General features: G+C 44.3%; 1 protein-coding gene across 2 annotated transcripts in view; it reads right to left on the bottom strand.

Moving 5' to 3' along the window:
• Positions 1-24,657, bottom strand: part of SH3BGR (SH3 domain binding glutamate rich protein) — a 55,040-nt gene that overhangs the window by 22,084 nt on the left and 8,299 nt on the right. Inside the window, exons 2-3 of one of the 2 annotated variants that reach the window (XM_047874884.1) lie at positions 23,431-23,616; positions 13,023-13,103 (exon numbers count right to left, since the gene is read on the bottom strand). In XM_047874884.1, coding sequence (XP_047730840.1) covers positions 13,023-13,103; positions 23,431-23,616 — 267 coding nt within the window. The remainder of the gene's footprint in view (positions 1-13,022; positions 13,104-23,430; positions 23,617-24,657) is intronic. The other variant, XM_047874885.1, reaches the window with a different exon arrangement.

Here is a 24,657-nt window from a genome sequence, read left to right as displayed (position 1 = left end):
TTGCCGGGACTCAAAACTGCTTTCGATGGGAGCTCACCGATCATGCCAGAAAACGGGTATCAAAACTTCCATCACACATCATTTGGGGCCCAAAATGACACGATGCAGGTGCGTCATCTGTGTATCCTTCATCAGACGGGGGCGTGTCCCAAGAGCAAAGCCACCTTCCCAAAGAGGACGTGGCCTGACTTGGCCAGAGGGTCTGGAAGGCTCTTGTGAGCAATGTGGGTGTTGCTGTTGGGAGTGTTAGAGGCTCCCTGCGATACAGGATTCTGACGCCCAGTCGTCCCCCGCACTGCGGTGTATGGCTGTCTTCCTCTCCACCAGCTAGAGGCAATCTAATTATATATATAAGTGGATGTTTGCTGTTGATAGCTTAGTAATATTCCCGTGCCTGAAATAATGTATCAAAGACACTGACTCCTAGTGCTTCTTTTCCTGACATTTGACAACGGTGGTATAGGTTATCAATCATAACTTCAGTAATTTGCTTTAAATCCTAACTTGATCAAATCTTTACTTCTTTCATTTCAATCTAGCATATTCTGGAACAGTAGTTTTCAATTGGGTATTCCCATCACCTACTCATATAGTTTTATTAATATATAGGTGTTTAGGATCCACTCCAGACCTACTGAATGTCCTCACTGAATATTATTTTTTTTTTACATTATTTTTTTAAACTTTTTTTTTATTTATTTTTGAGACAGGGAGAGACAGAGCATGAACAGGGGAGGGTCAGAGAGAGGGAGACACAGAATCTGAAACAGGCTCCAGGCTCTGAGCTGTCAGCACAGAGCCCGATGTGGGGCTCGAACTCACGGACCGCGAGATCATGACCTGAGCCGAAGTCGGCTGCTTAACCGATTGAGCCACCCAGGCGCCCCCCTTACTGAATATTATTGATATATTCCTACCATATATGGTAAGAATGTGCTTGGCATTCGTGGTATATTTCATGGCACATATGCTGGGTATATTCGTGGTCTAGTATATTTCTGGGTAGTTGTGTTATATCAAGAGTTTTCCTCAGGGCGCCAGGGTGGCTCAGTCGTTAAGCATCTGACTTTGGCTCAGGTCATGATCTCACGGTTCATGAGTTCGAGTCTCACATCGGGTGAGCATGAGCCCCACGTGGGGTGAGCTCAAGCCCCACTTTGGGTAAAAAGCATGAGCTCCCCTTCAGGGGAGCCCTGCTTCTCACTCCCTCTCTCTATATCTGTCTTTGTCCCTCCTGGGATTCTGTCTCTCTCTCTCTCTCTCTCTCTCTCTCTCTCTCTCTTTCTCTCTCTCTCTCTCTCTGCCCCTTGCTCACTTGCAACCTCTCTCTAAAAAAAGACAAAAACAAAAACAAAAACAAAAAAAAACTGGCACAAAAACAGACACTCAGATCAATGGAGCAGAATAAAGAACCCAGAAATGGACCCACAAATGTATGGCCAACGAATCTTCGACAGAGCAGGAAAGAATATTCAATGGAATAAAGATAGTCTCTTCAGCAAATGGTGGGAAAACTGGACTGAAACATGCAGAAAAATGAACCTGGACCACTTTCTTACACCATACACAAAAATTAACTCAAAATGGATGAAAGACCTAAACGTAAGACAGGAAGCCATCAAAATCCTAGAGGAAAAAGCAGGCAAAAACCTCTTTGATCTTGGCCGCAGCAACTTCTTACTCAACACGTCTCTGGAGGCAAGAGAAGCAAAAGCAAAAATGAACTACTGGGACCTCACCAAATGAAAAGCTTTTGCACAGAGAAGGAAACAATCAGCAAAACTAAAAGGCAACCGATGGAATGGGAGAAGATATTCACAAATGACATATCAGATAAAGGGTTATTATCCAAAATCTATAAAGAACTTATCAAATTCAACACCCAAAAAACAAATAATCCAGTGAAGAAATGGGCAAAAGACATAAATAGACACTTCTCCAAAGAAGACGTTCAGATGGCCAACTGACACATTAAAAAATGCTCAACATCACTTATCATCAGGGAAATACCAATCAAAACCACAATGAGATACCACCTCACACCTGTCAGAGTGGCTGACATTAACAACTCAGGCAACAACAGATGTTGGTTGGCGAGGATGTGGAGAAAGAGGATCTCTTTTGCACTGCTGGTGGGAATGCAAGCTGGTGCAGCCACTCTGGAAAACAGTATGGAGGTTTCTCAAAAAACTAAAAACAGAACTACCCTATGACCCAGAAATTGCACTACTAGGCATTTATCCAAGCGATACAGGTGTGCTGTTTCGAAGGGACACATGCACCCCCATGTTTACAGCAGCACTATCGACAATAGCCAAAGTATGGAAAGAGCCCAAATGTCCATCGATGGATGAATGGATAAAGAAGATGTGTATATATATATATACAATGGTGTATTACTCGGCAATCAAAAAGAATGAAACCTTGCCATTTGCGACTATGTGAATGGAACTGGAGGGTATTATTAAGCTGAGCAAAATTAGAGAAAGACAAATATCATATGACTTCACTCATATGAGGAACTTAAGATACAAAACAGATGCATATAAGGGAAGAGAAGCAAAAATAATATAAAAACAGGGAGGAGGACAAATCATAAGAGACTCTTAAATATGGAAAACAAACAGGGTTGCTGGAGGGGTTGTGGGAGGGGGGATGGGCTAAATGGGGGAGGGGCATTAAGGAATCTAGTCCTGAAATCATTGTTGTACCATATGCTAACTAACTTGGATGCATATTAAATAAATAAATAAATAAATAAATAAATAAATAAATAAATGAAAAATTAATTAATTAAATAAAAATTTGTTTAAAGTTTTCCGCTATTCATCCATTTTTACAAATAAAATATAATGTTTGCTATCTTCTTTGAAAATAGGTTTAGTGATTGTGTTTATAGATACTTTGTCTAAAACTTTTTGGATTGACTTTATTATTTTGTTTTGCACGCCACAGAAACAACCAAATGTTCATACCGGGCCATTATTCTTGTTATAGTTCCCATAAAATCTTTCACCTTTGAAAATTATCAGTTATAAAATTAACCACAGTTATTTTAAGTCTTTTGTCGTCATCCGCAGAGATTTTTCTTAGCTTGTTTTATTTGGATGCTTCCCTGAAAGCTTTTTCAGTCCGCGGGGAGCCAGAATGCCTCACCTGCCACACAGAATGACCCAGAGCCCCATGGAAAAGGATTATATGGCAGGTGCTTTTGCGGATAGGCTTCTGATGGCAACGCTCAAAGATCACTGGTACCATACCAGTGGACTGAGTCAGGATTTCCAGAATTTCACTTGAGAAGCAGATGGGTTCGTGAAACTACGAACCGCAGGTCCAGTGGAACAAGCATTACATAGACCTGAATGAATCAGTGGTGGATGAGGACAGGTTTTGTTTGGAATACTGTTGATGTTATTTTAATGTCCTATTTTCTGGACATATGAGGAAACCCTCTGTCTTTCCTCTTAAGCTTTTTATAAATCTCAACAATGTAGGAGGCTCTATTTTTGTAAGTTGAAATGAGACATTTGTAAGTGATACTCTCTCTGCCTGACTCCTTCAGAATTCGAAGATTCTTGTTAAGTCTTTCCATGTTTCAGGGCAATAATAGTTATTTGCCTGGGTTCAGTAAGAATGTGTATTCCTTGGGGCGCCTGGGGGGCTCAGTCAGTTGAGCATCCGACTTCGGCTCAGGTCATGATCTCCCAGTTGACAAGTTCGAGCCCCGCGTCGGGCTCTGTGCTGACAGCTCGGAGCCTGGAGCCTGCTTGGGATTCTGGGTCTCTCTCTCTCTCTCTGCCCCTCCCCCACTCATGCTCTGTCTCTCTGTCTCAAAAATAAAATAAACATTAAAAAAAAAAGGAGAAGGATGTGTATTCCTTATTGCCAGGGCATTAACTGGAAACTGGTTATGCAATCAAAGCCTTGCCTGGAGTGTGGTATTAAGAATGATGCTCATTTAATCAGATATGACCAGATGGCTTTAAAGAACTAAAGTTGCCTTAATGGAGCCAGTGCTCACTTGCAAGGCCCTCTTGGGGAAAATGACCTGCTGCTCCCGCCTTAGACAAGAACAATATTCTAAAAGCAAAAATGTGGTGTATAATACTTAATATTTTATAAGCATACATTTTCTATGTAATTGTCAAGGTGTCTATTTTTAGAGCTAGATTAATTTCCTTGCTGCTACTTCTCCACAGTGTTGTTTACTACAAAATGACACAGTGACAAATAACATCATTTCCATAAATCATGAAGTGTCTGTCTTCCCAAAGGACACCTGAAGGACTTTCTCCATGTGTGCATGCATAAACACCTATAAAGCCAAGCAATGCTGACACCACCATTCTAGCACAGTCTATGCCGCTAGTGAATGGAGTATCTGTAAACCCTGTGGGCTTCAAGTCCCTCCTCTGGAAGAGAAGAATCTGGACTGGATGGTCTCTTAGCTCTAGCTACGCTGGGTTTTATAATGCCATGGCCATCCCTTTATTCTCCTTAAAGAGAATTTCAGGGGCGTCTGGGTGGCTCAGTCGGCTAAGTGTCCGACTTCAGCTCAGGTCACGATCTCGCAGTTCGTGGGTTCGAGCCCCGTGTCGGGCTCTGTGCTGACTGCTCAGAGCCTGGAGCCTGTTTCAGATTCTGTGTCTCCCTCTCTCTCTGACCCTCCCCCGTTCATGCTCTATCTCTCTCTGTCTCAAAAATAAATAAACGTTAAAAAAAAAAATTTTAAAAAAAAGAATTTCATGTAACATGACAGTATTTAAGCACAAATCAAGGCAGGATTTAAAAATTAAGATTAGATATTTTTTAAATGGGACAAGATAAAACATAGCAGAGGCTGAAACAGATTTACATACGTTAGTATAGATACATCTCAAAGCATAATGTTGTTTTTTTAAAGAGCCAGCTATAGAACATTCTAAAAAAAGTGATACTGATTAGGCATTAAAAATACAAAACATATGTACTGCTTATGCAGATAAATATACAGTTTTTACATATAGTTTTATATATAATTTTTTAAAAATTCATGATGTTTGTGGTCTCCAGGGAAGGAAGGAAGCAAAGTGACCTCATAGTTTCTCTACGAGTTTTTTAACCAAAGCAAATATGTTATCGCGTTCATTTTGGAGAGGCACGTACATGAATATTTAAAAATTTTTTTAACGTTTATTTATTTTTGAGACGGAGAGAGACACAGCATGAACGGGGGAGGGGCAGAGAGAGAGGGAGACACAGAATCAGAAGCAGGCTCCAGGCTCTGAGCCATCAGCCCAGAGCCCGACGCGGGGCTCGAACTCCCGGACCGCGAGATCGTGACCTGGCTGAAGTCGGACGCTTAACCGACTGCGCCACCCAGGCGCCCCCGTACATGAATATTTAAATGAGTCCCTAGGTTAGTGGCTGCTAAACAGAAGTGTGCATCAGAATCAACCAAAGAACTTTTTTTTTTTTAACTTTTTTTAAATGTTTATTTTTGAGAGAAAGAGATACAGACAGACAGAGGGCAAGCAGGGGAGGGGCAGAGAAAGAGGGAGACACAGAATCCAAAGGAGGGTCCAGACTCCAAGCTGTCAGCACAGAGCCTGACACAGGGCTCAAACTCATGAATCGTGAGATCATGACCTGAGCCGAAATCAGATGCTTAACCGACTGAGCCACCCGGGCACCCCTAAATCAAAGAACATTTTAAAAATGGAGATCCTTCGGCCTCTCCCCAGCAATTCAGGATCAGTGGGTCTGAAGCAGAACTCAGGTACCTGGATTTTTAAACCTATACAAGTGATTCTCTACTAAAAAATAGCACTATTTAAAATAAAATTAAACAAAAGATACACAAATGGTCGTAAGAGCATTACTCATAATAGCCCCAAAATGAAAACAATTCAAGTGTCCATCAACTGGTGAATGGATAAAGAGAATTGGTCTATCCACAAAATAAAATGTTATCTGCATAAAAAAGAAGTCCTGATATATACCAGAAAATGGATGTACCTTGATAGCATTATGCTAAGTTAAAGAAGACAGGCACAAAGAACAAAATGTTGTGTGATTCCATTTATACAAAAGGCCCAGAAGAGGAAAATCTACATAGAGAAAAGTATATTTGTGGTTCTTTAGTGCTGAGAGAATGGGTAGTTTTTTTTGGGGGGGGGTGGGTAACAGCTAGTGGGGGTTGGGGTTTTTGGGGAGTGACTGATGAAAATGTTCTGGAAGTAGATCATGGTGATGTGATGGTTGCACAACTCTGTGAATATACTAAAAAGCCGTCAATTGTATACTTTCACTGGGTGAATTGTGTAGTGTATAAATTACATCTCAGTATAGTGTTTTTAAAAAGACAATCAAGGGGCGCCTGGGTGGCGCAGTCGGTTGAGCGTCCGACTTCAGCCAGGTCACGATCTCGCGGTCCGGGAGTTCGAGCCCCGCGTCGGGCTCTGGGCTGATGGCTCGGAGCCTGGAGCCTGTTTCCGATTCTGTGTCTCCCTCTCTCTCTGCCCCTCCCCCGTTCATGCTCTGTCTCTCTCTGCCCCAAAAATAAATTTAAAAAAAAAAATAAAAAGACAATCAAAAATTAGACATTTAATTTCACTATATAACTGAAATAAATTAGATAGAATTAACTGACATATGGAAAGAACTTAATAGAAGAATAGAGGATGATACTTTATGAGAAGACTGGGGTCATTGAAAATGAGAGGCAGTTTCTAGTTATTTGTGGGAAATTAAATGCAGCTACTTGCCTTGGCTCCTTCCCGGAACCCCACTGACATGATAGCAAAGACATTTTCAGGGCATCTGGATGGCTCAGCATGTTAACAACCAACTCTGTATTTTGGCTCAGATTCATGATCTCATAGTCATGAGATTGAGCCCCTCATCAAGCTCTGCGATGAGTGTGGAATCTGCTCAGGATTCTCTCTCTCTCTCCCTCTGCCCCTCCCCAGCTTGCACACTCTCTCTCTCTCTCAAAATAAATAAAATAAACATGTTTTTTAAAAAAGACATTTTGTTGTATTAAAAAAATTTTTTTTAATGTTTATTTATTTTTGAGACAGAGAGAGACAGAGCATGAACGGGGGAGGGTCAGAGAGACAGGGAGACACAGAATCCGAAGCAGGCTCCAGGCTCCGAGCTGTCAGCACAGAGTCCGACGCGGGGCTCAAACTCACAGACCGCGAGATTGTGACCTGAGCTGAAGTCGGACGCTCAACTGACTGAATCACCCAGGCGCCCCAAAGAGATTTTCTTTTAAAGGGTAAACTTATTGGGGCACCTGGGTGGCTCAGCCGGTTAAGTGTCCGACTTCAGCTCAGGTCACGATCTCGCGGTCCGCGAGTTCGAGCCCCGCGTCGGGCTCTGGGCTGATGGCTCAGAGCCTGGAGCCTGCTTCCGATTCTGTGTCTCCCTCTCTCTCTGCCCCTCCCCCGTTCATGCTCTGTCTCTCTCTGCCCCAAAAATAAATTTAAAAAAAAAATAAAAAGACAATCAAAAATTAGACATTTAATTTCACTATATAACTGAAATAAATTAGATAGAATTAACTGACATATGGAAAGAACTTAATAGAAGAATAGAGGATGATACTTTATGAGAAGACTGGGGTCATTGAAAATGAGAGGCAGTTTCTAGTTATTTGTGGGAAATTAAATGCAGCTACTTGCCTTGGCTCCTTCCCGGAACCCCACTGACATGATAGCAAAGACATTTTCAGGGCATCTGGATGGCTCAGCATGTTAACAACCAACTCTGTATTTTGGCTCAGATTCATGATCTCATAGTCATGAGATTGAGCCCCTCATCAAGCTCTGCGATGAGTGTGGAATCTGCTCAGGATTCTCTCTCTCTCTCCCTCTGCCCCTCCCCAGCTTGCACACTCTCTCTCTCTCTCAAAATAAATAAAATAAACATGTTTTTTAAAAAAGACATTTTGTTGTATTAAAAAAATTTTTTTTAATGTTTATTTATTTTTGAGACAGAGAGAGACAGAGCATGAACGGGGGAGGGTCAGAGAGACAGGGAGACACAGAATCCGAAGCAGGCTCCAGGCTCCGAGCTGTCAGCACAGAGTCCGACGCGGGGCTCAAACTCACAGACCGCGAGATTGTGACCTGAGCTGAAGTCGGACGCTCAACTGACTGAATCACCCAGGCGCCCCAAAGAGATTTTCTTTTAAAGGGTAAACTTATTGGGGCACCTGGGTGGCTCAGCCGGTTAAGTGTCCGACTTCAGCTCAGGTCACGATCTCGCGGTCCGCGAGTTCGAGCCCCGCGTCGGGCTCTGGGCTGATGGCTCAGAGCCTGGAGCCTGCTTCCGATTCTGTGTCTCCCTCTCTCTCTGCCCCTCCCCCGTTCATGCTGTGTCTCCTCTCTGTCTCAAAAATAAATAAACGTTAAAAAAAATTTTTTTTAAATAAATAAAATAAATAAATAAATAAATAAAGGGTAAACTTACAAGGACAAAAAGAACAAGTGAGAGGCTACTGCATTAAAAAAAAGTGCACAAATTTTGAAGGCAGAAAAGGAAATGGTTGAGCAATAATTGGCTTAACCTCAAAAAATCTAAGACATCATTTCTTACAAAAAGGGATGAGGGGTAATGAGAAGCAGATTTAGATTCCCTCCACATTCCTGGATGGCAGGCAACTGCCTACTCAAAGAGGATTAGTCTCTGCACAAGTTGAACCAGAAAGACTCTGACCTCTTGATCATGAGGCCAGCTGAAGTGGGGACCCAGGATCTACCTGAGAAGTCCACGTCATAAAAAAGAAGACATTCCTATCCCCCTTCCCAACCTGCATCCAGAACACTGGCAACCAGAATTACTCTCCGCTTACCACCACAGTCATCATCTCCATTATCACCTCCACGACCACCACCACCATCACCACCGCCATCACTCCCACCACTATCCCCTCCACACCCACTAACACCATCCCCTCCACCACCATCACCTCCACCACCCCCACTACCACTTCAGGAAATGGAAGATTCCTCCCTGGAGAAGTTCACCTGAACCAACCGAAAAAGCCCACGGTACAGGATCCCTAACAGAAAGCCAGTAAGTCCTCTCTAAATCATCCCATGGGAAAGTCTACCACCCGGACAGTCATGATCATGGATATAGAGCATCCATTCAGCCTTTTAGCACCTTGATCTTAAATACAGTCAAGGGTCCCCACACATCTGAGAAAAACATCTTACATAAAAATAAAAAGGAAACAGAGAAAGGGGGCACTTAGAGAAAGAGAATGCAGAGAGTTGAAGAAAGTGTGTAAAAAGAAAAACCATATTTAATAAACTCAGAGGTAAGAAAAATAATGAACCTGTACAACAAGAACAGGAAGCTGTTTGGTAAGGGAGTAGCCAGAGAAAACCAAAGAGAAAAAAAAAGTTTGTGAGAAATAAAACAAGATCGATAGGGGAAAAAATAGAAGGTGGTATAAAAAGTGGAAGAAATGTCCCAGAAGGGAGAGAAAGACAAAAACACAGAAAATGAAAGTGAAGAGATTAGAACATTGAAGAGTTAGTGGGGCACCTGGATGGCTCAGTCAGCTGAGCGTCCGACTTTGGCTCAGGTCATGATCTCGTAGCCCGTAAGTTCGAGCCCCGCGTCGGGCTCTGTGCTGACGGCTCGGAGCCTGGAGCCTGCTTCGGATTCTGGGTCTCCCTCTCTCTCTGCCCCTCCCCCATTTCACGCTGTCTCTCTCAAAAATGAATAAACGTTAAAATAAACAAACAAACTTTTAAAAAGTAACAAATGATCATTACGAAAAACAGCACATTACAAGAAAAGAAATGGAAAGAACATGACGCCCAGGATGGTCTGTGAACAGAGAGGGTGTTCTGCTCTGCTGCCCCTCTGCCCCCCATTCACTGTGACTCCTGGGGAAGAGGGGGGCTCTGTCGAAGAATTTGACCTATAAAAGGTTAAAGGAAAATCCTCCTTCCTAGGCTTGGCCAGACTACCACTGACCCGGAATAGAAAAGTCTTTGTTGTTTACAAAACCCCCCACTGGGTCTTCAGCTGTAAAATCTAGACTCCCCTCCCACCGCCCACTGGTCTGGGGCCTGGAAAGGGGAGGGTGAGAAGTAGCAGGAGTCTGTCCAGCAGGTGGCAGGAGAGAGAAGGCAAGGACACCTGGCGCCAGCAGCTCAAAGCGCCTGGACCCAAGGTTCCCACAGCAGTAATATGCAGACACTTTAAAAACAATGCTGCTGCCACATTCTCCCGTCCCTGGGAAACTCCCCAGAGATAACTGACCATATGTAATTCCTCCTTCTTACACCAGCTCTCCTTCAACCCCCCCAATCTTGCTTCTATCTTCACCCCTCCTCAGAGACTACTTCTGACATGGCTACCAAGGACCTCTGTGTTATCTAGGCCGATGGTCACTTTTTTGTCCTCACTGACTCAATCTCTCGGAAGCATCAGACCCTCTTGTGTGAAAAATGTTCCCCCTTGGCTGCCTTAACACCACACGCTCTGAGTCTCCTCGTGCCTCAAGACTGTCCACCTTTGCCTCCTCAACCGGCCTCTGCTTATCCTCTACGCTTTAAGCTTGGAGCACCTCTAAGCCCGGCCTCCTTGCTACTGACCCCCTCTCTACTTTAGCCCCAGCCACATGCTAGTGGATTCCCCATGTGCCTCCTCCACCAGACCTCAATGAGACACAGATCAATTCACTACTGTCTACCTCACTTCTTCACTTACATGTCTTGTTCAAACTTAACACCCCCCTGTAAAGATGGCACCTCCAACCAAAGTGAATGTCTATACCCAACGGCTAGAAGCACTCATTCGTTCCATCCCCACCCCCACATTCATTCCATCAGCAAGTCTTACCAAGCCTTCCTCCAAAACAGGCCCTAAAATCTCCACTCTGTATCGTTCTATCCCACCCCCCTGGTCCAAGTCGCCATGATATCTCATCCATTGCCAAGACGGTTTGTACCCTTCTAGTCCATTTATCCCATAGTAGCCAAAATGAGTTTTCAAGAAGGAGATAAGAATACTTCTCCACTAGACAAACCATAAGAGACTCTTAAATACAGAGAACAATCTGAGGGTTGATGGGAACGTGGGGAGAGGAGAAAGTAGGTGATGTGCATTGAGGAGGGCACTTATTGGGATGAGCACTGGGTGTTGTATGCAAGCAATGAACCACGGGAATCTACCCCAAAAACCAAGAGCACACTTTACACACTGTATGTTAGCCAATTTGACAATAAATTATATTTAAAAATAATAATAATAATTAATAAAATAAAACAAAAACAAACAAAAGAGAGACTACTTCTCCACTTAAACCTCTTACATCATCTCCACTGCACCTGAGATAGAATCTGGAACATTGCTGTGGCCCATGGGCTGCCTACCCGCAGATCCCACCTCCTGTGGTACCCCCACCCCTCACTCTGGCAATGCCGACCTCGTGGCAGCTCTTACAATTTCCAGGCTCTTTCTTGCCTCAGGGCCTTTGCACTTGCTCTTCCCTTTGCCCGAAACAGTCTTCCCTCTACCCTTCCTTCCTATCTTCAAGACACAAGTCACCTGAGCGTCCCCACCAAGAAATATACCTTAACACCAAGGCACCGTGTCTTAAACATAATAACTAAATAGGACCCAGTTAACAAACTCCTATACCAAATAAAACCCTCATACCAAACTCCTACACCAATTAAAAAAGATTAGATTGCATGTAATACCCTTCTTTTGATTGTCAATACGGCATTTGAAATGTGTTGCATTCAAGCTGACTCAGGCCAGAAAGGTATTTCACTAAAAGGGAAGATTTTCTTCCTCCTATAAACCCATTAACCAACTGTGAAACCTACATGTTACCTTTGGACAAGGAATTGGTGCTAGACTCGCACATGTTAACCTGAGCACTAAGAGGTCCCAAATGGCGTTACCTGAAGAATGCTGACATATGAAAGACAGCACGGCCACATGCCTCTGAGACCAACCCATCTCTATAAGGTAGCATTTTGAGGTATTTCTCCTACAATGAGAATTAATTTGGACTCAATCATCACAAATCATTTTTGAAATGAAGCTGAGTACAAACAAATTAAGAAATACATGAATCAAACAAATGTGTACTTGTCTTGTATCTGTGGACAGTCATGTGTGAGATCTTGGGAGAAACAAGGAGGCAGTGATTTGGTGCAGAGACTGAAGCTAGGTGATCTCCAGTAGGCAAATTCCTAATATTAGCTTCATTAGCATAATTCTGTACGAAACAGAAATAATTTTACGTAATCAAAGATGAGACAACACCAGAAGAAAAAAAAGCCGCTGAGACTGTGTCTAGACTTTACTTTCCCCCCTCTTTATCAGATAAAAAAGCAAAGTTCAACTCATTTTAAATAGAATTAAAATAGGGTGATATAGTATTGTAAAATTAGCTAAAATAAGTCACATAAGAAGTCAGTTCATTAAAAAATAATTTCATAAACACAATCTGGGAACTCAAATTTGTACATCTTTATTTAGTGTATTTAAAATTACTGAATGCAGTATTTCTTAATTTCAGTATTGTAAAACTTACTACAACAAGGTATAAAATATAGAAAAAATATAGCAAAAATATGAAAAGCATATTTTTGGAACATACTTTAGTAAAAACCTTGCATTATCTCTATGCATAAGACTTCATCAGAATAATGAATATATTAAAAATCGTGTTAACTTAAAGATCATCATTTATGGGGCGTCTGGGTGGTTCAGTCAGTTAAGCGTCTTTGGCTCAGGTCATGATCTCACAGTTTGTGGGTTTGAGCCCCATGTCGGGCTCTGGGCTGACAGCTCAGAGCCTGGAGCCTGCTTCAGATTCTGGGTCTCCCCCTCTCTCTGCCCCTTCCCCACTCATGCTCTGTCTCTGTCTCTCTCTCTCAAAAATTAATCATTAAAATTTTTTTTAAAAAAGGTCATCATTTATTAAACAGCTTGGATGCTGATTTCTATCTTCATTTACTATGACTCGTACTGAGCCTCAATGGGGTGTGTAAGCTTACCTTTGAGCCTGGAGGGGGAGCCAAACCAAGAAATGAATAAATAATATTCTCTTCTTTGGCAGAGAAGAAAGAGTCAAAATCCTTGAAGCAAAAAAAAAAAAAAAAAGAAAAAAGAAAAAAAATGTTTAAACCTACTGCACGCTGGAGAGCCAGAATATTTACCTAAGTTGATCTTTTTTATTAGTCATTAAGCTAGAAGCTAACACAAAAGGTTATCCCAGTTTGTTTTGTCAAAGATGACTAACCCTCAAAGTTAAGAATCTCTAACCATGAACTTTACATTTGTTTTTATCATTTCACTGTGTGGAATACAGAACAGTGAGAACTCACACACACCCCCACACACACCAGTTTGTGTTCAGGAATCGCTGACAGGACTCAGATATATAGAGTGAAGGATTCTCTAAAAGTTTCACATCTTTAGCTCCTTTCCTTGTAATCTGGCCCCGTGGATTTGGACCCTGATCATCGGGGACTAAGACGACACAGGATTTCTCCAGTGTTACTATAGGAGCTTCTAGGGCACCAGCCCCATCTCAGACCTTCTGGTCCCAGCAGCCTTAAGATTACGGAGGGCTTACAGCAACACTTGTTTCGGCAAAGGGGAGAAACTACAGCAGGAGGTGAGACCTGGTAACTGGCTGAAGTCTGGGGCTCAGTGAAGTCCCTCTGCCACCCCGCTGCCCCACCACAGCCCACCCAGCAGGCGGGTCCAGCCCTAAACCAGTAGTGCAACGGTCCACAGCTCAGAAGAATTTCATTTCATATCCTTGAAAGAGACAGAGGGAGACAGAGAGCTTACAAGTTGGGGAGGGGCAGAGAGAGAAAAAGACCCAGAATCGGAGGCAGGCTCCAGGCTCTGAGCTGTCAGCACAGAGACTGACAGGGGGCTCGAACCCACGAACCGTGAGATCATGACCTGAGCCGAAGTTGGACGCTTAACCGACTGAGTCACCCAGGCGTCCCTCATTTCATACAATTAAAACATACGAGGTATTCCCCAGACGACTTCTCCAGACTGCCAATGTGTGTCATCAGGACAGTGATATAGTCTCTTCACACACTGAGGGCAGTGTGTCTGGCCCAGCTTGAACAGACGGCACTCACACCAACTCAGTGGTGTTACTGTCTACCCTACTCTTATGTGTATTAAGAACCTTAAAACCAAATACAGGCCACTGACATGGGGAAGAAAGTGTTGTGTATTCTTGTGTGTCGACCTTGCCCAAAGCTTTATTACTTTCCTACCTGTTGCCTGGATTCCCTCAGTGATTAAATTTATTCTTGTATGCTGAATTCATGTTTGTAAGCCGCCTCAAATCTGAGTTGAAGGAAATAGAGCATCGTGAGCAAGTGATCCTTTGGTGTCAGAAATTCTGGCTGATTCCTGGGGCACCCACTTGCTAGGCGTTGGTAAAGGATCACATGATAGAATGCATTAGTACCCGTAGAGAGCAGGTGAAATATAATAAAATAAATTTATGCTGTTTTTCAAAAATTCCAAAAAGATCTATGACTTCTCTAGTTGGCCAACTCTAGAAGCTTTCCAGTCGAGAACGATTTCCTCATGGTTGAGTGAACTGTCCTCTGCTTCAACTTGGGTCCAAATAGCTCCTTCAGCTTCAGAGGACCAAAGAACAATTTGTCGTGATTTTTGACTTGATGCTAACAAACAGATACAGGAAATCATGAGTATGAGATGGTTTTTTCAACTTCCAGTCACGTTAGAGTAGCATTAGATGCCCTGAAGAAGCCAGACTGAGAAAAGAAGGGTAGGTGCACTGCTGAGCTGGTGATACGAAAGGAAAGATCACGACCAGGTGAGGCCAGGAGTCCTAGGAACAAGCACACACCAAGGCTGAGTTTGCAACAAAGCTGGCAGATCTTTATGCCAACTTTGATGCCACGGTGAGTAAAAGCGAGAGTGGCTAAAGCCTCGAGCCTCCTCAAGGTGGGGAGTTTTATAAAAGGGGGGCAGAGTGGGAGGGGAGAGTGAAGGAGGCAGGGGCAAGGGGGAGAAGGAAAAAGACCCTTCCCCGTGACAGAAAGACAATTAGATTGACAAGTGGCTTCTGGACAGCAACACAGAAGTTGGAAGAAAGCAACATAATAGTTTCATGTGCTTAGAAAAAATAACCATCAACCCAGAATTTTAGACCCAGTGAAACTTTTTTAGACATGAGGTAAAACCAACATTAGTCTTTTTTTTTTTTTTTTTTTTTTTTTAGAGAGAGCATGAGCAGGGCAGAGGGGAGAGAAAGAGAATCTTAAGCAGGCTCCACACTCGGCATGGAGCCCGACTCGGGGCTCAATCCCACAACCCTGGGATCATGACCTGTGCTGAAATCAACAGTCAGATGCTCAACTGACTGAGCCAACCCAGGCACCCCTGAAAAATGTCCTTTTTACTCCAAAATTTAGAGAACTTACCACCAATAGATACTCACTCAAAGAAACTTTTACAGGCTATACTAGGCAAACAGAAAGTGACTGCGGATATATTATCTAAGATGCAAGAAGGAATCATGAGCAAAGATATTAATAAATATGTGGGTAAATCTAAACTAAACAAACATTGACTATAAAAACAATCATTAGGGGTGCCTGGGGGGGCTCAGTCGGTTAAGCATCCAACTTCGGCTCAGGGCATGATCTCGCGGTTCGTGAGTTCGAGCCCCGCATCAGGCTCTGTGCTGACGGCTCGGAGACTGGAGCCTGCTTCGGGTTCTGTGTCTCCCTCTCTCTCTCTGCCCCTCTCCCACTCGTTCTCTCTCAAAAATAAATAAATGTTAAAAAAAAACAATAATTAGAAATGTCTAAGTTGTGGGGTAGGATGAAGACCAACAAACTAAAGTACTAAAAACCAAGACAGGGGCTCTTGGGTGGTTCAGTCAGTTAAGCATCCAGCTCTTGATTTCGGTCATGATCTCATGGTGTGTGAGAATGAGCCCCGAATCGGGCTCTACGCTGACAGAGCAAAGTCTTTTTGGGATTCTCTCTCTCTCCCCCTCTCTCTCTGCCCCTCCCATGCGTGCACTCTCTCAAAATAAATAAATAAATCTTAAAAACACACACACGTAAATAAGGAAATGGTGAGTGAGGTGTTGAAGTCTCTTTTGAAATCTGGTACACACATGGCTTTTTTGTTTCGTTTTGTTATTTTGTTTTATTTATTTATTTTGAGAGAGAGAGAGAGTGAGATAGCAGGGGAGGGGTAGAGAGGGAAGGGGAGAGAGAATCCCAAGTAGGCTCCACGGTCAGCAAGAGCCAGACGTGGAGCTCTAACTCAGGAGCCGTGCAATCTGGAGTCAAGAGTCGGGTGCTTAACCGACGGAGCCACCCGGGCGCCCCTCATAATAAGTTTTCAACGATGTGAAATAGCTTGTTCAGTAACATCTATGCGTTGAGAGAGCCCTTCCCCCCCCCCCCCCCCCCCCCCCCCCGCCTCACTGGCCTTGCATCCCGTCTCCCTCGCAGCCCTGAGGATGCCCGCCTGGGCTGAGTGGCCCAGGTCCCCTTTGGTTGTGTTCAGGCCCAGGCAGGCACCCAGTCCTTACCTGGGCTAAGATGCACAGCCTCCAACCTGGCATCGACAGACATGTCTGCTACGACCAGTTAGCACTCCTCTGCCAGGCGGGTAAGCTGGCCTCCACTGTGCCTGGCTTCCCGTCAGGTGTCCCCTTTCTCTAGCTAATGGTGGTCGGCCACGCCCTCGGGATAATGTCTTCATCTGCTCTGCACGGGGCAGTTCGCACAGGCAGGGACACAGCGGTGCTCAGAACTACCTCGACATCCACTCCTCTCCCTGCCCTGGTACGAGAGACCACTGCTTGTCCCTGAGGTTCCCTCTACCATTTTAAACCTGACAGAGGGATGCCTGGGTGGCTCAGTCGGTTAAGTGTCTGACTTTGGCTCAGGTCATGATCTCGAGGTTCGGGAGTTCGAGTCCCATGTCAGGCTCTGTGCTGACAGCTCAGAGCCTGGAGCCTGCTTCGGATTCTGTATCTCCCTCTCTCTCTGCCCCTCCTTCTCCCTCCCCCCACCTCTCGAAAATAAATAAACATTAAAAAAAATAAAAAACAAAATCCTGACATAGTCTTCAGAACCTTTCTTTGAGTCTCCTTTTAAAATCTGAACCTACAATACAAATAATCATTTTTAGCTACTTTCTGGAAACAAAGCCCTCTGCCTCATCAGTGCACTTTTGTTAAGAGTGTCCACAGATTAGGGCACCTGGATGGCTCAGTTGGTTAAGCGTCTGACTTTGGCTCAGGTCATGATCTCACGGCTTGTGGGTTCGAGCCTCACGTCAGGCTCTGTGCTGACAGCTCTGAGCCTGGAACCTGCTTCGGATTCTGTGTCTTCCTCTCTCTCTCAGCCCCTCCCCTGCTCTCACTGTCTCTCTCTCTCTCTCAAAAATAAATAAACATTAAAAAAATAAAAGAACAGTTAAAATAAGGAAAAATAGAAGATTTAAAATATTACTTTCATTGGAAAAGTACTAATAGAAAAAAATGAAATTATTCTTTTGATAATTTCAGAGTGCAGAAAGCTTTTCTAAGCAAGACTCGGGGTCGGGAACCATAAAGAAAAAAAGATCAGTGAATTTGTCTACATAAAAAAATTTTAAGTTCTGCTTAAAAACTCAAAAGACAAAAAATGTGGGAAAAGAATTTGCAACATCTATGGGAATAAAGGGCTACTTTCCTTCATAAATAAAGACTCTTACAAACCAGTATCACCTGTGACCCAACAGAGAAAGAGCAAGTCACAGAAAAACACAAATACCTCATAAACATAGGAAAAGGAATTCAGCCTTACTCATCCAGACAGAAATCCAAGTCAAAGCAGTGAGAATATATTTTTCATCTATTAGACTGGCAAAGATTCAGAAGTTTGCATATGGAGTGTGGTCAAGGTCACAGGGAATTAGCCACCCTCAGACTAGGTTGGTGGACACATAAGTTGGCACAGGGCAGTATAGGGCCATTTGCCAACATCTACTGAAATACAAAGTGCATACGTGTTTTAACTTAGCACATTTTCTAGGAACTGATTCCTACACGCATATATTCATACTGCGAACAAGAATCTGTATGTATCAAAAGATTTCCTGGGGGCACCTGGGTGGTTCAGTCAGTTAAGTGTCCGACTCTTGATTTTGGCTCAGGTCATCATCTCATGGTTCCTGGGTTCAAGTGCCATATCGGGCTCTGCACTGACAGCGTGGAGCCTGCTTGGGATTCTCTCTCTCCCTCTCTCTCTCTGCCCCTCCCCTACTCGCACTCTTTCTCTCTCAAAAAACATAACAAGGGGCGCCTGGGTGGCGCAGTCGGTTAAGCGTCCGACTTCAGCCAGGTCACGATCTCGCGGTCCGTGAGTTCGAGCCCCGCATCCGGCTCTGGGCTGATGGCTCGGAGCCTGGAGCCTGTTTCCGATTCTGTGTCTCCCTCTCTCTCTCTGCCCCTCCCCCGTTCATGCTCTGTCTCTCTCTGTCCCAAAAATAAATAAATGTTGAAAAAAAAAATTTAAAAAAAAAAAAAAAAAACATAACAAAATTTTTACAAAAAAGATTTCCTGCAGCATTGTCTGTGTGCTGAATGTTTCCTGAATATTCCCCACTAGAGGGCTGTGTCGATAAATGATGTCATATACAATGGAACATTTGGCAGCCATTAAAGTAAGGAGCTTGTGCAGCTCAGGGGTCTCTGAGATACGGTTATGGACTGAAAAAACCCAAGTGTTATAGCACACTCCTATTTTTAAGGGATATACAATATATCAATATATAGCTGTATAATGTATCCTGTATCATAGATATTACAGGTATCTATAAAATATATATGTCATGTATATTATAAATATACACAGAAAATCTCTGGAAGGTCAAACTAGAAATTGCCAACATTGGTTTGCCAGAACAGGACCCTCTATGTCATTTGCAGGGACCCCATGCAAAAATGAAACCCGGGTCCCTTGTTCAAAACCCGTTGTGTCGGGGTGCCTGGGTGGCTCAGTCGGTTAAGTGTCCGACTTCAGCTCAGATCATGATCTCACAGTCTGTGGGTTTGAGCCCCGTGTCGGGCTCTGTGCTGACAGCTCAGAGCCTGGAGCCTGCTTCAGATTCTGTGTCTCCCTCTCTCTGCCCCTCCCCTGCTCATGCTCTGTCTCTCTCTGTCTCAAAAATAAATAAAAACATTACAAAAAAAAAAAAAGAAAAATTGTGGATTTCAAGACAGCGACAGCAGAGGGTGCCTGGGTGGCTCACTTGGTTAAGTGTCCAAGTCATGATCTCAGGGTTCAAGTTCCAGACCAGCATCAGGCTCTGCACTCACTTCACGGGGCCTGCTTGGGATCCTCTGTCTCTCTCTTTCTGCCCCCCTTCTGCTTGTGCATGTGCTTTCTCTCTCTCTCTTTCAAAAATAAGTAAACATTTAAAAAAAATTCAAGACAGCAATAGCAGGGTGTTGAACCAAGCAGAGAGCTCTCTTAAGTGTGGGGCCTGGGTGACTTCCCAGATCACAAGTCCGTGAAGCCAGCCACCTCGGGGAAGGAACTAGAATCACAGGGGTCTGACATGGGAGGCAGAATAATTTTTACCAGAGGCAACTTTTGAACCATTTAAATTTTTTTTAAAAAACTGAGAACAAACTGAGGGTTGATGGGGGGTGGGAGGGACGGGAGGGTGGGTGATGGGTATTGAGGAGGGCACCTTTTGGGATGAGCACTGGGTGTTGTATGGAAACCAATTTGACAATAAATTTCATATATTGGAAAAATAAATAAATAAATAAATTTTTTTTTTTAACGTTTATTTATTTTTGAGACAGAGAGAGAGAGAACATGAACAGGGGAGGGTCAGAGAAAGAGGGAGACACAGAATTTGAAACAGGCTCCAGGCTCTGAGCTGTCAGCACAGAGCCCGACGTGGGGCTCGAACCCACGGACCGCGAGATCATGACCTGAGCCGAAGTCGGACGCTTAACCCACTGAGCCACCCAGGCGCCCCTGAACCATTTAAAGTTTTCAGTGTGCACATGTATTGATTTTTCAATTATTAAGAAAAGTTATAAAAAATAAAATTAAAATTGCCCACCACCACTATTCCTTTCCTCATCCAATAAGAGCCCCAAGTCTTATGGGACACCTGGGTGGCTCAGTTGGCTAAGCGTCCAACTCTTGGTTTCAGCTCAGGTCATGATCTCATGATTTGTGAGTTCGAACCCCAAGCCGGGCCTGCTTGGGATTGTCTCTTTCCCTCTCTCTCTCTGCTCCTCCCCTCTGCTTGCTCTCTCTCTTTCTCAAAATAAATAAATAAACATTTTTTAAAAAAACAAAGAGCCCCAAGCCTTAGAAATATGGGTCAGGATGCAGGGATGTCAGGATGTGGGGAGGGCAGGGGAAGGCAAGAGTGAGAGGTGGAGGGGAGGACCCTTCCTCACATAGGAATTCCATTCTACATCCTGGGAAGCCCCAGCTTAAACCCACAGGAGGCCTGGGCTGGACTATACGTTCTCTTAAACAAGAGTTTGCCACGTTCAGACTGTTTGAAAACACCCCCCCACCCACAGGACTGAGCTAAGCCTCTGAACAATGCTAACACAGCCATGTAAATCCATACAGCCCTGTGCTGTTCCCCACAAATCCCCGTCCACCCAGAACCTGAGAAAGTGACCTTATTCGGAAATAGGATATTTACAGATGTGATTAGTTACAAGAGGCTATACTGGAGTGGGGTGAGCCCTATTCCAATGACTGCTGTCCTTAAAGAAGCCAAGTGAAGACAGAGACCAGGAGAACACAAGGAGAGATGGAGACAGAGATCGGAGAGAGATATCTTCGAGCTGGGGAACACCAAGGGTTGCTGGCAAGCACCAGAAGCTAGGAGAAAGGCATGGAACAGATCCTCCCTCGTAGCCTCCAGAAGAAACCAATGCTACTGACGCCTTGCCTTCAGACCTCTGACCTCCAGAACTGTGCGAGAGTACATTTCTGTTATTTTAAAGCACCGAATTAGTCAGCTTGGATTGCATAACAAAATGCCACAGACTGAGGGGCTTAAATGACAGAAATGTGTCATCTCACAGCTCTGGGGGCTGGACTCCCGAGACCAGAGTGCCAGGATGGCTGGGTTCTGGCTTGCAGACAGCTGCCTCTGGCCGTGTGCTCACATGGGGGAGAGAGAAGGATATCTCTCTCTCTCTCTCTCTCTCTCTCTCTCTCTCCCTCTTCCTCCGAGGACATTAATCACGTCACAAAGCACCCCCTCCCTGCATGACCTCATCTCAGCTGATACTTCCCAAAGGCCTCATCTCCAAATACCCTCACTGTGGAGGTTAGAGCTTCAACCTATGAATTTGGGGAGGGCACAGACAGCTCACAACAGCCACCATGTTTGTGGTGTTTTGTTACATCCACCTTATGAAACGAATACAAACCTCCAGTAACCAAACAAGTCAGTGCTTCACGTCGGAGGCAGACCCCCAAAGCTTCTCTGTAAATGGGCAGATACTAAATACTTCTGGCTTTGTGAGTCATATGGTCTCTGTGGCAACTACTCAGCTCTCCCACTATGCAAAATCAGCCACAGGTGATGGGTCATTGAACTAGTGTGGACGTGTTCCAATAACACTGTATTTACTAAAACAGGCAGCCACAGGCCTTGGCCTTCAGGCTTTAATTGGACCATGCCAGCTTTAGATGAGACACAGAATCAAGAGGAGCTAATCTAAAGAACCAGCCATTGGGTCGCCTGGGTGGCACAGTCAGTTAAGCGTCCGACTTCAGCCAGGTCACGATCTCACGGTCCGTGAGGTCGAGCCCCGCGTCGGGCTCTGGGCTGAAGGCTCAGAGCCTGGAGCCTGTTTCCGATTCTGTGTCTCCCTCTCTCTCTGCCCCTCCCCCGTTCATGCTCTGTCTCTCTCTGTCCCAAAAATAAATAAACATTGAAAAAAATAAATAAAGAAGCAGCCATTTTGCGTGCAAGGAAAGAGGTGAGTCAAGATTCCTACAGGTGGCTCCAGCCTTCAGGAACAACACAACACTGACCGGCTCCCTCCACCCTCCGGAGCCCTGATGGAGGCATCTGAAAAATGACCTAGAAGGCTCAGATGACCCCCAGACAGCTTCCAGTGCGCGTGTTCTAAAGCCCTTTGAGTTTTTAAATGTTTCTTTTCAACAATTTGATTTACAAAGCAGAACTGTGGAAAAAACTCTGAGGAAAAAGTGATTTTCTGGGGAAGTGAACTATTAAATGTATAAAATAAAATTGCTGCTATAATTAAAGTGTTCAGGACAGTTTTTAAACAATCTAGATACATTTAAACAAATTTAAGGTATCTGTATGAAGACCCGACTTCTGAAAATCATTCTTTTTTAGAGAACGCAAGCAGGGGAAGGGCAGAGGGAGAGGGAGAGAGAGAATCCTAAAAAGGCTCCACACTCAGTGCTGAGCCTGACACGGGGCTCAATCTAACCACCGTGAGATCAGGATGAGCCCAAATCAAGAGTCGGATGCTTAACCGACTGAGCCACCCAGGTGATCCTGCAAATCATTTTTATAAAAGTGAAAGAAAGCCGGGGTGCCTGGGTGGCTCGGTCAATTAAGCATCCCACTTCGGCTCAGGTCATGATCTCGCGGTTCATGGGTTCCAGCCCCACATGGGCTCTGTGCTGACAGCTTGGAGCCTCGAGTCTGCTTTGGATTCTGTGTCTCTCTTTCTCTCTGCCCTTCTTCTGCTCGCACTCTGTCTTTCTCTCTCTCTCAAAAATAAACATTAAAAAAAAATGTTTTTTGTAAAGTGAAAGCCTACCTGTGTCTGCCTGGGTTCATGGATGGGTACCTTGCAAGACTGGTCAGAATTCCTTTCCAACAGGGGCACCTAGGTGGCTCAGTCGGTTTAGTGTCTGACTCTTGATTTCGGCTCAGGTTATGATCCCAGTGTTGTGAGATCGAGCCCCCAGTCACACCCTACACTGAGCGTGGAGCCTGCTTGGGATTCTCTCTCTCCCTCTCCCTCTCTGCCCCTCCTTCCCTCCCCTGCTTATGCGCACACATGCTCTCTCTCTCTCTGAAATACAGAAAATGTTTTAATAAAAAATATGTTAAAAGAATCCCTTTCCAACAAAATGCACACTTTATTTGAACAAGTGAGCTAATTTCTTCAAAGCAAAATAAGGAACCTAAAATAATCCCAGGAACTTCCAAATCATCATTTTATTGTTTCTCTCCTTTTGTAAATCTCATGCACTGACTACTCACAATGGATCCACCGTCTGGGTACTGGGAGAAACAGATCGTGTCCTGAAACTGTCAACAAGTTCAAGTTCTGCCTCCAAATTAATCTGCTTTAAACCATTTCTGGTAAACACTCACACAAGAGAACTTCCCAAGAGATCAAACACTCACCCCACAATACTGCTCTTCATTGAAGATCTGGGGAGGCAAAGGGATCCCGTTTTGAGGTTTCTTCTCTCCAGGAACATTCTCCCTCATCCACTTCCTGTTGTCTTCGTCTCCAGCAATGTCCAATTCCTTAAAGTCGATCTTATTAGCTTCCAAAAAGCCCACTACTTCTTGCTGCTTCTTCCTAATCTGAGTCAAGAGTAGAGAAAGATTACGATTCGACCGGCTTTATTTTGTAATGTCTTGCTTAGATTTACAGAAGTCCTTTCTCCAACTATACCATGCGACACAAATAATCCCGCTATTATTGAAACAAGGTAGACAATGAGATCACACCTCTTCATTACAAAGGATCAACCAGAGTGATTATTTAAATTCTAAAAGTGTAATCTCACCAGTGTTTCCATCATGGTATAATCAGCCTAATAAGAATAGAGATGCCCTCATCCTAGGTTTTATTTGAGGTCTTTGACGTACTTTTAATTCTCCGCTAAGCTTTCACGCCAAAAAAAAGAAATAAATAAGAATTGGTTATGAAGAAAGAGGAGGGGGGGGTGGGAGAAGAGAAGGAAGAAAAGAGACAAAAGAGAATTCGCTATGAAACGTAAATACCAAGCACACCCAACTAAAAAGCACTTCCCTCACAGTTATGAAAACGGGCACGTGAGTCACATTGAACAAAAGTGGCTTTCGAAACAGGACAGGAGATTGGAAAGCCCACGTGGAGAGCACTGAAAGGGGAAAGAACAGAGGAAAAGACAGAAACAGCCAGTGGCTGTGTCTCCCAGCTCGCGAAGCGCAACACAGGCAAAGAACCCTGGTCTCTCTCGGCTTTCTCCTCTCCGCTCACGTGGGGAGCGGGCGCCAGCCTCGCCTGAGATGCAGCTCTTGGCGCCCTTCTCCCAACCCAGAGCTCTTGTCTCCCAGCCGCCATTTCTCAGGACGCTGGCCTCTCCACAACTCAGACCCCCATCCCCAGAGACAACCACAGCCACTCTCTCTCTTCAGAGCATTCACTCCCCAAATGCACGACGCCCCTTTCCTGCACAGACCCCGTGGCCTCCCCTTAAGAGCCTCTGACAAAGAGGTCCAGAGTGGTCAACCGAACCATCAATCAACACTGATTTATCCACTCTCCTCGGCACAAGACATCGCACCGAGTTCTTCGCGTGAACAGATCCGTACGCTGCTTATCTGGGTGGAAAAAAAAAATGCAAATAACAACCCATT

This window comes from Prionailurus viverrinus, chromosome C2 (genome assembly GCF_022837055.1).
Source record: "Prionailurus viverrinus isolate Anna chromosome C2, UM_Priviv_1.0, whole genome shotgun sequence".
Taxonomy (NCBI): Eukaryota; Metazoa; Chordata; class Mammalia; order Carnivora; family Felidae; genus Prionailurus; species Prionailurus viverrinus.
Note: the sequence above shows the minus strand (reverse complement) of the source record. Positions and strands in the feature narration are given on the sequence as shown.